This window comes from Vespa mandarinia, chromosome 4 (assembly GCF_050613455.1).
Source record: "Vespa mandarinia isolate Hongniang chromosome 4, ASM5061345v1, whole genome shotgun sequence".
NCBI lineage: Eukaryota > Metazoa > Arthropoda > Insecta > Hymenoptera > Vespidae > Vespa > Vespa mandarinia.
In genome coordinates, this window is record NC_140813.1 from 4,960,135 (window position 1) to 4,972,330 (window position 12,196).

General features: G+C 26.5%; 1 protein-coding gene and 1 long non-coding RNA gene across 6 annotated transcripts; one reads left to right on the plus strand and one right to left on the minus strand.

Moving 5' to 3' along the window:
• Window positions 1-552: 552 nt before the first annotated feature.
• On the plus strand, window positions 553-1,307 carry LOC146873051 (uncharacterized). The gene is made up of 3 exons (XR_014982117.1): window positions 553-613; window positions 762-929; window positions 1,109-1,307. It is a non-coding gene; the product is annotated as an uncharacterized LOC146873051 (long non-coding RNA).
• A 4,577-nt stretch (window positions 1,308-5,884) lies between these two features.
• LOC118445945 (ankyrin repeat domain-containing protein 13C) lies at window positions 5,885-10,989 on the minus strand. Of its 5 annotated transcripts, XM_085656577.1 has the most exons (11): window positions 10,566-10,989; window positions 10,283-10,493; window positions 10,077-10,206; window positions 9,904-9,945; window positions 9,702-9,806; window positions 9,498-9,629; window positions 9,176-9,387; window positions 8,974-9,105; window positions 8,707-8,868; window positions 8,230-8,630; window positions 7,204-8,159 (listed from the first exon to the last, which is right to left on the minus strand). In XM_085656577.1, exons 2-11 carry the CDS (start codon window positions 10,310-10,312, stop codon window positions 8,144-8,146), a joined length of 1,362 nt encoding a protein of 453 aa, XP_085512703.1. In that variant the 5' UTR covers window positions 10,313-10,493; window positions 10,566-10,989; the 3' UTR covers window positions 7,204-8,143. The 5 variants fall into 5 exon arrangements, with proteins under 5 accessions (XP_035731964.1, XP_085512703.1, XP_085512704.1 ...); XM_035876071.2 differs by lacking the exon at window positions 7,204-8,159 and adding an exon at window positions 5,885-6,973 and having other exon boundaries at window positions 10,283-10,989; XM_085656578.1 differs by lacking the exon at window positions 10,283-10,493.
• Between the last annotated feature and the right edge of the window lie 1,207 nt (window positions 10,990-12,196).

The window sequence follows — 12,196 nt, forward strand, 5'->3', positions numbered from 1 at the left end:
TTCTACTTCAAATAAAAACAATAATAACCGTATATTCATATTTGTATATATAATAAACCCTATACATATTACATTTCATATATCTACATTCATACAAGATAATAATAAAAATGTAAAATAAATATTTAAAAAAAAACCTTGTACCAATTGATTGCTCGAATGTTTAGACTTTTAGATTCTTAGGAGAAAAAAAAATGGTGGTAAAACCGAATAGAGTAATACACAGTAATACACAATTTCATTTCATTCTTAATAATAATGAATGAAATAAAAGAAAAATTATAGATTTTATTAATTCACTTTGCAATACTCTTATTATCATTATTCAAATTTCACAAGAGTCAGTAATTTTTTAAATCTAAATAGGACGGTACAATAAGAACAGATAATAACGCAAATAACTTTATTTTACCTAACAAGAACGATTAGTACTTATGAGTACATCGTAAAGCCATTTCAGATACCAACATACATACGTACATTATGCAATTTTTTTGATAATTCTTGCATATAAAGAACGATCATGCAGGTAAATTTACTAGAAACTATGTAAACATGAATTCGCACAGCACCGTTTCAATTCTACTTTTAGCGATGCTGTTTGCTTTGACAAGTGAGTAGTTTAGTATAACTTTCAATTTTTCTTTCCGTTTTCTACATACTATGAAAATTATGTGAAATATTTCTAAAAGAAGAAAAGAAAAAAGCAATACTCTATAACTTATTTATTAATGTTAGAAATTTCAACTTTAATCGTACAGTTAATAACACGAATGGAATCGATCCAAGAAACTTTTGGAGTTATATTAAAGAAGCTGCAGCTAATGGAAACCAATATTTATCTAATTGGTTACAATATATTTTTAATTCGTCGAATGAGCAACACGATATGAATGTAATAACAACCACCGAAATGTCTATGGAAACAGGTAAGAATTTTATTTCTCTTTTTTTGATTTATTTATGAACTTTTATTTATTAATCAACATAATTGTAATAAAGTCGTTAACAAAAAAAAAAAAAAAAATAATAATAAACTGCGAGAACGATGTCGAAGGAATGAAAAAGGTTACTATAAATGGCTTTCTTTTTCTTTTTTCTTTTTTAGATTAAACATCAATAATTAATAGCAACGCAAACGTAATGATAATGTTTTGTGCGAAGACTAGGAGAAAAAAGAAAAATGAAAAATAATTATTAGATAAGGAAATGAATGAAGTAATATAACATTGTTTTTTTTTTTTTTTTACTACAAGCACATGTATATATAAAAATTGTAATAAACAATGCGATAAATATTATTTACGAAAATGTACATATATACATATATATATATATATATATATATATATATATATAAAATAAAAAAAATATATATATATTTACGTCTGATATTATAGAAAATTATAGTGAACATAGAAATATTTTTCTTTTTTTTTTCTTTTTTTTTCTTTTTTTTTTTCTTTCTTTTTTACGTTGATCATGAAGCTTAGAAAACTGAAATTCTCGTTCAACGTTCGGACACGTTACATCGTCGTCACGTTAGAATAGATCGAAACGTAGTAGGAACGTTGAATGCACGTAAAATATAACTGCAATAAAAGTATAAATCCGTCCGACGTAAATGTTTCGCGAAAAATGTTTTGTGAGATGTTACCTGACCGATAGCTTCTAAATAAAAACGTGTGTCTACCTATGTGCGAAGAGCTCAGCCAGTTGGTCAAAACCGATCCAGTTTTATTACTTTTTTAACTTCTTTGAGAAAAAAGAAAAAAAACCCTTCCACGTGTACCGATTTTGGATGGTGAAACGAACAGTTCAACGCAAGTCGTGCTACCCGACGCGAGTCTTCTAAATTCTGTCGACTTTTCGTCAAAAATATTATATTTTCGGGGTCAAAAAAAAAAAAAATAATAATAATAAAAATCATGAAAAATAAGTGCGTGAAAATCGTTTATGTGAGAATTTTACGTAATTGTGATTTTATATTTGAATTATTTGAAGATTTATAAACGTACCAGGAAAGATACGTAAATATTTTATATATGTATATTATTATTATTATTATTATTATTATTATTATTATTATTTTATTACGATGCACAATCACTTTGCACAATTTCACTGTTAACTAGAACTTCATCAACAAAAGAAATAATTTTTATATATTCGAAAATAAAGATCACAATAGTTGCTCAATCTTTAATACACTACAGTCGTGCGTTCGTACACCAGAAAAAAGAAAAAAAAAGAAAACAAAATATATTGCTTTTAAATAATATTATAGTTTAAATTGCAAAGATTATCTTCTTCCTTTTTTTTTCTTCTCCTTTTTTTTTGTTTTTATTTTATTTTATATTAAAAATCCACTTCTCGGAGGAATATGGGAGAGTAACGCCATTTTGGAGCATCCCTTTTCTCCCCTTAAACTTCCCTGGAATTATTCGATCCACTTTCCAAGTCACATCCCCTATGCGCACGAACAACATGGTTGCTTCGCGTATCCATAGCAACACCCTATAGTGCTCGACGATGTTCGTTTCGTTAAAGTATTCGAGGGAGAGAAAGGGACGCGAGTAATGGGGTTGATACGTCTCATCCCATACATTCTCTTCGCGCCATAACTATCGTAAATTCTTTGGCTATGGCTCTTGCGATAAAAAAATGAGTAACGAAGTATAGTTTTATTGTTTCTTCTTTTTTCCTTTATTATTCTCAAGATTTTGAAATTTGTTCTTACAAAACTTTATGCTTCTTACAATATTAATAATAAATAGAGAAGAGAATTAATAATTTGTGTTAGATATTTTTTTTTCTTTTTTTTTTTTTTTTTTTTTCTTTTATATATATAGATATACATTACTCCATGAAAGATTAACTTTTGAAAGAATTACATTCTAAGATAATAAAAAATATTGTTTAGAAATACTGCAAAAAAATTAATTTTCTTATGATTTTTCATTCAATGTTATATCAATGTTGTTCAATGTTATATCAATTATTAGATAATAAAGATCTTTAATATTGTACTATCGTTTTTGTTTTTATTTTTTCTTTTTTTTTTTTGTTTCTATAATAACATAGCTAATGATGACGTAAGAATTTGCGCTTCACTTTGATTTAATGGTTTTGAATCAATTGAAAAAAAAAAAAAAAAAATATATATATATATATAAAATAAAAGCATATACATATATATAAAATAATGCCTATATATACATATATATATATAAAAAATCCTATATATATATATATATATATATATAAAATAAAAAGATTATATTATATATACTTGGTAAATATTTTGTTAAATCTTCGGATTCGTGTATTTTTTTTTCTTTTTTATATCTTTCTCGAATTATTTTAACAAAGTAGATAAAAATCTAATAAAATTGGATATTATATTTGTAAGATTGGATATAATTTCACGTCGTCACGATATAATACGACAATGATTTATAAAGATCGTTGCTAAAATAAGCATAAACTATACGTCATGCTTTTCTTCTTTTTTAGATTTAAGGACGCATATAAAAAACCTAAATGTGAAACGTTAACACGAAGGAGCCCTTCGACAAAGTGTCGATGTTTTATAATATAGTATGTATACAATCTTGAAGAAGGAACATTTAAATACTGCTGACTTGTCATTGCCATACTAAAACCACAAAATCACCGATAAACTTCTCATTTATTGACGAAATCTACAGACGCATAGATACTTTTTTCGAATTGATGATAAAAAACCAGCCATTAGGAACGTTTGAATTTATGACGAATTTGAAGAGTATAAAGAAAACTTTTTAAAAAATAGAAGAAATAGACGATCACATTTCTCTATGCATCTCCTATATAATATTTCGACAATTAAAAAAAAAAGTCAAATTTTCGAAGAGAATATCATTTAATTTTCACAGTAATAAAAATTTTTCTTCACAAATATTTCTTTATAATTTCTTTATAATACCTTTTTATATTTTTTCTCGATGAATTTGAATTAACGTAAAATAAAAATACCTTTTATGTTTTCTGTTCCGTTTCATCGGCCAACACAAATTCAATTCTTACTAAATAATCCAAAGTTTCTAATTTTTTTTTTTAATATAAGTTATACCATAACTTTACATACATTATATAATTTTTTTTTTCTTCTAAATATCAACAAAAAATTATGTAATAGGAAGAGTTAACAAACTAATTCAAAAATGTTCGAATTTATTTAAATAAATATTCTATGTCGATCTTACTATTCTCCGTTATTTTTTTTTAACATTTAGAACGTCGAATAAATTTACTCGTTCGAAGAAAAAAAAAAAAGAAAGAAAAAAAAATACCAGAAAAGACAAAAAAATAAAATAAAATAAAACAATGATTGAGTAGATGACAAAAATTGATAAATTTTCATTCATGATAAAAAAAAAAATTAATTTTCATTCAGTAATACGTAACGATAAATTTTTCCTGATTAATCTTCTCAATGATACGATTGATAAATACGAATGAAAATGAACTTCATTCATAGCTCTCATTCAATAATATTCACCGATAACTTCTTTCCAATTAATTTTCTCAATGATACGATTGATAGATAACGAATGAAAATAAATTTCATTCATAGTTCTCACTCAATAATACGCACCGATAACTTCTTTCTAATTAATCTTCTCAACGATATTGCGATTGATAAAATACGAAAAAAAAAAAAAAAAAAAAAAAAAAAAAATAAAGATATTCTATTGAAAAGGTCATAACACAAATAAGGTCAATTATTATTCATTTAGTATTATAATATATTTATATTAGCGATGGAACTTATTTATGTACGTTACAATCTAATACTTTGTATATTTCCTTTTTAGATAAATGCAAACAAGAGTAAAAAAAAGACAAAAAAAAAAGAAAAAAAAAAAAAAAAGAAGAAAAAGAAAAAAGCAAAAAAACATTTTTTTTCTAATGTTATGTATCGTATAACATGGACGTAGAAGACATCGAAAGGAAGATAGAGGCTGAATGGTATCTCGTAAAACAGCTTATTAAGTCGCAGAAGGAGAAGGCGAAATGGCATGTTGGCCAATAGGAAGTAAATTCTTGTTGGGAAGGCTTCTACCGGAGGAGCAGTATTTCGTAGAGGAAGCATAAAACTAAGAATCGACCAATGGTATCGTGTTTCGTGTTCTTCTTCGAGGGTTGAAAGAGGGTAGTCGAAGTAGGGTTGCAGAAAATGTACTATCTCGCTTTTTCGATCCCTTACTCGTTTCTTCAGTAATGGCAAATATTCCGTAGCCGATATTATATGCTTCTGCACGGCTTCCATTAAACGTTAAGATCCCCTAAATTAATCTCGTAAAGAGAGAGAAAAAAAAAAGAAAAAAGAAAGGAAGTTAGGCGAACAGAGAAGATCGCTTCTCTATTCCAATGGAACATACGATGATCTAACGGTTCGCGAAGAAATTTATTGCTTCTATCTCATCTCGAGTATCTACAAATGCAAATTCGTATTTCTACGTTTAAAATATTGTAGGTGAGTACATTACTATTATTTCAATTTCTATTTGTAAATTTTTTTTTTATGAAGATAAACGTTCACGTCGAACCCATGCTATCCCGAAATCGTTGTAATAGAAATAGACTTTAAATATGTTTATTACATTTTGAAAAATGTCCAGAGATAGGAAATTGTTAATTAATACGAATAATTCCTACTCTTATCTTTTCTTTTATATATATATATATGTAAATATATTTTTTTTTGTTTCTTTTTTCTTTCTTTTTTTTTTTTTTTATCGTTTTCTCTATCATATCTAAATCGCATGCGATAGAAAAGTTACAATGTTTTTCAATAAAATCGTCATGTTAAATAGTGGAATAGAAAAGAACGAGTTAATATGTTTTCAGTTCCAAAAAAATTTTATTTGATTGATCATTTTACCAGGTAATATTAAATTAAGAATTATTGCATATCGAGGTACATACACGCAGTACAGACGGTCTATCATTTAATGATTGCATATCGATATATCAAAAGTTATGAATGAGTTTGGTCGTGACTCGAAATGCGACGAAATCGAGACGAAATCGATTATTTGATTTGAAAGGACTGATAGAATTCGGGAGTATTGTAATAGCTAATCTGTATGAGTCATAACTCCATTTGAATTCATTTGTCCGATTCATGTGCCTTTCGGATTTATAGAAAAAGGAATTTGATGATAGTAGATATTTCCAAAGCCACTCCACGTGCACGTCAATATCATAATTCCTATTGAGACGTTTCTCTGTACACAATACTCAAAATACCAAAAATAATTATTATTGGCATTTTGATTTTTTGAAACACCCATGGCGTTTTTTAATTTAGTCTTTTTTTCTTTCAGTATTTTTTCGATTTTTTTTTTGCTATTTTTCCTTTTTTTCTTTTTTTTTTCTTTTTTTTTTTTTTTATTTTTTTTTTCTTTTTTATTTTTTTTTTTCATTTTTTTTTCGTATCATTTCCACCAACGATTATCTCTTATTCTCCGATCGATATAGTTTATTAATACAATAACGTGTCCACTTTTTTTGTTTTGGAGTTTAGCTTAGATAAACAAGTTATAAATCTATGTATCACAACCAAATCACTGTACAATTCGGAATGTTAGAAGTTATGGAAAAAGTTTCCTCTTTTTCCGTAGTTTTTTTTTTTTATTTTTTTATTTTCTTATTTTTTGTTTTTCTTTTTTTTTTCTTTTTTTTCTTTTTTTCTTTTTTTCTTTTTTTTTTCTCTCTTTCTGTAGGCGTAATTGTACGAAGTATTATTCGCTCGGAAAATTTTTTTAAGGCCGACTTCAAAGTAAACGTTATATCATCTGGTTGCGGCATTTGTTTAAAATGCATAAAAAAGCATATGGTCCCACTGAACAAAAAATCAATGGTACTCTTGATATCTTCAAAAAGGACCTTGTGAAAAATTCAGTTTATTTATCTTACGTCAAACCTGGAAACCACAAAATTCGTACGAAATGTTTCTTTCGAAAATGGAAAAAAAATGAAAAATGAAAGATATGAACGAACTGTATTTCTATATATATATATATATATATATATATATATATATATATATATATAGAAATATATATATATAGAAATATATATATATATATATATAAATATATATATATATATACACGTATATATATAAATATATATATATATATTTTACGGTTATCTTTTGAATAAATTTAATAAATATATTTAGCCGCTATATGATGGACGGTTCTTTTTTGTTTATTGACCAAAGTTTAGGCACATACGCTTCTGTGTATTCTACTTAAAATTTAAGTTATACTTAAGGTTACGGTCTGACGAATTATTATAACGATTATATAGAAAAAGGATGAGAGTAAATATGTTCGATATTAATTTATGAAAATATTTAATTCAAAATTTGTATTCCAATACAAATTAATCTTTAGAGATAAGTAAGCCTTAAGTTTTACTTAAACTTCAAATAGATCCAGTACCATCTATTGGATTTTATCATTTCTTAAATATTAAGTCAAAACGATAAAAGATTTCAGTGATATTACATATTCTATCATTGTCTTCTGTATTATTTTAACTATGTTCATAAGATCGGCATTTTGGCCAAAGTAACTTATATATGAATAATGAATGAGTAATTATATATATGAAAATCTAATGCAATAAATCTATGCAATTGTAAATTATATATGAATATGAATGAATATTGCATTTTGAGATAAATTAATAAATTGAATTCTCTCTCTCTCTCTCTCTCTCTCTCTCTCTCTCTCTCTCTCTCTCTCTCTCTCTCTTCTCTTTCTCTCAATCTCTCTCTCTTTTTCTCTTTCTCTCTTTTTCTCTATCTCTCTTTCTAAGAATTATTTTTGACGAGCATATAAATCTACAGAATAAAATTGTATGTTCTTAAACAGAAATGTAGGTTCAATTATGACAGTTGGACATATAGATAACAGTTGGCAAACTTATATCTGTATTTTAATACTCTTTTATAGATGATCTTGTGTGCGAAGATTTGTACACGTTTATGTCTTTTGGAAATGAAGATTATTGAAAACCCATTTCTGGTAATATTACTCCTAGATACATCCGCTTCAGTATAAAATTGCTTTAGGTCGAAGCCTCAGTCCGATTCATTGCTTTAAAGACGGTTTATATCGTCATCGCTTTTATATATCTTAACTATAATTATTTATAATAGATACTTACCTCATGGGATCTTTGAAATAATCCGACGGTACTTGAAATAATTCTGGATCAACATCGTCACGAAAGGAAAACTCTTGAAAAGTTATTTTTGCCGTAACGGTAGGTAAAATAGGTATATCGATCTTCACAGGGAAACCGGGAGGCAATTTCATTAGAACAAATTGTCTCAATTTGTTAAAATGCTTAAATGGTGCTACAACTTCCAAAACATTGAGTAGCATGTCTACTGTTAATGGAAAATCTGGACTCATAGCAACAGTTGCTTTGAAGGGCTTACTACTTTCTTTATAAACCATATTTCTTCCTAAAAGAGGACATTGTCCTGAAGGTGCAAGTTTATATTCTTCCCATGTAATATTCGACTCTGGGGGTGGATTTAAAGATGCTCTTCTCATAGGAGGCTAAAATAATTTTAGAACATTAGAAATATATTTTATTCTATATTATTAAAAAAAGAATAAAATAAAAATTATTTACTTCGTCGTTTGCAAACCCTTGCGAATTTCCTTTTGTAAGGGATTCCATTATAGCTTTATTCTTTTGCAAATCTTCTTCGCTCAAATGTTCCCGTCTCTTTCTACTTTCTAATACCATACCGTTAATTTGATAAAAGTCTGCTGTAAAAGGTCCTACCATTTCCTATAAGAAATATTTTGTTTCACGTTAGATGTGACATTTATCAAAACTATGCTTTCACTATGTTTTTAATTAAAGTGATCATTCATCATTAATCTTTTATCATACCCTTTTATCTTCTCTAAAAATCCATCCGGTCTGGGCTCTAGTAAATGTTATACCTTTGGTCGACATTTGCGTTGCCATTATATCACTAGACATAAGGATATCAACTTCATTTTCAATTTCAACCTCTGTTTCCTAAAAAAAAAATAATTTTTATTATGATTCTGAAATAATGAAAGTTCATTAAAATAAAATAAAAACATACCTCATATCTCAAACGTTGATAAAGTTTAGCCTTATTGTCAAGGATAGTCAAAGATTTGCCAGGCTTTTTATCTCCATTAAAAATAAACGATATGTCACCTCTTTCCCATCTCATATCATTAAAGTCTACAAGAGTAGTATCCATTCTAATTGACGCTCCACTTTTATATATCCTACATATATCCGATGGTAATACTCTTGATAGTAGAGGCACTAAAAAAAATTAATTTATTATGATAGATTGAATAACAACTTGAATAACCTTGAAAATATTATATTATTCAAGCGACATAATATATAAAAAATGTTTTTCATCATTGTACCCCAACTTTGAAAGTCCCATTTTAACTCCATATAAAAATCACCCATTTGGTGTAAAGCAGCAATTAAACTCGGCCTTCTTTCCTCCATTTGTTCTCTTGCTTGTTGTTTTAATTTTCTTACTAAAGATGATACTATAAGAAAAATATTATTATTTAGTTTGATGCTAATAATATTGTGTAAAATTTTAATTTGTAAGAACTAACTAGTTTGCCTGTCACCATAACTAATCGCTTCGGCTAGTGGACTCCATCCAGCTAAATTTTTTACCTTAACAGGTGCACCATGGGCGAGTAATAACAGAACACATTCTGCAACATCATTTATTCTTTGCATTCTACTTAAAAAAATCTTATATTTAGCTATTTGTTATATTGGATATTAATGATAAATATTTCATTATATTACCTTTTCTTCCTAACATCACAGCTAAATGCAGAGGTGTATTTCCTAAAAAATACAATATACCTTTGCTTAAAACTTGCTTATTTACAAACACAAGCATTCATGTTTAAATTACTATCTGTTATTCTACAAACATTCAAATAGTATAGATTATTTACTATATTATTGATACTAACCTTGTTTATCTTTTTGGCTGAGATCATGTGTCCTAATCAATGAACTTAAGGTTTTTATATCCCCTTGAAAGATGCATTTATGAAGAGGATACTGTTCACTTTCAGTGTTGTCAGCCATTGTAGCTTGTGTCTAAGATGATATTATAAATTAGTGTTGAAATAAAATTGATTATATATATTGTTTTTAGAGATGATTGAAACGTAACTTTAAAACAAATCATATTATCCAAAACCATAGATTATTATATATTTTTCTCAAGTTTTTACAAAGCAAGCCTTCATGACTTTAAGTGAACTGTTGCAATTGATACTTCTTTGCTATCTGTCGTTTGCCAAATCTTTTTTTACATTGTGTATTATTTTTAGTCCTTATTTAGAACATATACATATTGTAGTTTCTCAATGACATATCCTTTTCTGCGATTGACTCTGATTTAACCCCAGTGGCAGAGGATGTTGTTTAATCAAAGTGTTGACATTATTGCTTACCTTAATTAAGACTCAGCCTATTACAGAATCTAATGTGTCGGTATAGTGCGCAATATACATATTTCGTATAATATCACTAAAATTAAATCGTTTAATAGCAACTTCTACTTAAAGAATTTACATTTATTATAATAATCATTGTGTTATTATTACTAATATAACCAATAATAAAATGCACGTTTTCTCAGTATCATATATTACGCAAAAGTATTGTTATTCATAGAGCTGCTAAGATAAGTATAGAGCATCATGAAATTGGAAATTTATCTTGACTAGGCCTACGTTTCGACCCTTCGAACTATTTGTTTTTGTTAATTAATTCGTCTGTTTATATTTGTACGAATACATCACAAAATATGATGGTAAAACAAACACATCGGTGTAAAATTGATATAGAAACGGCCGCTAATTACATCGATTTACTTTATATATCGATTCTTCTCCTTCGTCGATTAGTCGACTTTTAATACACGATACATCGAGTATCGATATATCAAATCATATTATACGTATACTTATTTTTAAACACATAATTAAATATCATAAAAAAAAAAAAAATATATATATATATATATATATATATATACAAACCGATAAATATTAAATTGTATACTTATGAATTGATAAAAATACTGTTGTATAGAATTATTTAAATATTTTTTTCTTCTTATTGACTATAACCTTTATAATAAAAAGTCAATATAAAAACGAAAATAATATAACTCATCTCAAATTTTGAACTTTGTCAATATCTTTATTTAATATTTTTTCCTAAAAATACTTTTTTTTCTATCATAAAGCATACAATTCTTGTTTTTTTTTTTTTGTTTTTTTTTGTTTTTTTTAATATACATACCTAATTATTTAGTTGTATACTTTTCATTTACCTTTCGTATCGGAAAGGAATGGGTAACATGAAAAGCTTGAATCGAGTTCTAAACTAATACGCTAGAGAGCACTAGTGAAGCGATATATAATATGAATTGAAATTTCATGCTTCTATTCTATATACGTACACACATACATATACATCCTATTCACAATTTTATTTCTTATCGAAGAAATATTTAAGAAATTCAATTAATCAGACGAATTATCAATAATATGTAGCATCTGTTTCGTCTTGTTAATTTTTTGTTTTTCTTTTTCCGACATTTTATCAGTATCCATTTCTTGCTTCATTTTTCTATAAAAAAAAAAATATATATATATATATAAATTATTAAATAATATATTAAATAGAAATAGTTTCAATAAAATTCACAAAACGGACTCTTATATTTTTACCTGTATTTTGTTCTACGTAAACGCACTTTGATTATATAAAAAATAATATATCCTATTAATGTTAATAAAGTTCCCATTAAACCTAACATTATTGCCAATAAGATGATATTTAATTGAGACCAAAAATCATCGTTTCCAGGATTTTCAATTGGATCAATTGTTAATGGATAACTGTTAACAAAACTAAATGTTATTATAAAATTATTAACAAATTTCTCTCTCTTTCTCTCTCTCTCTCTCTCTTTCTCTCTCTCTCCATCTGTCCGATTTCACATTAGAAAGTTTAAATATACTTTACATACATTGTAAATTTAAATTACATGATAAATTTTAATTAAAAAAAA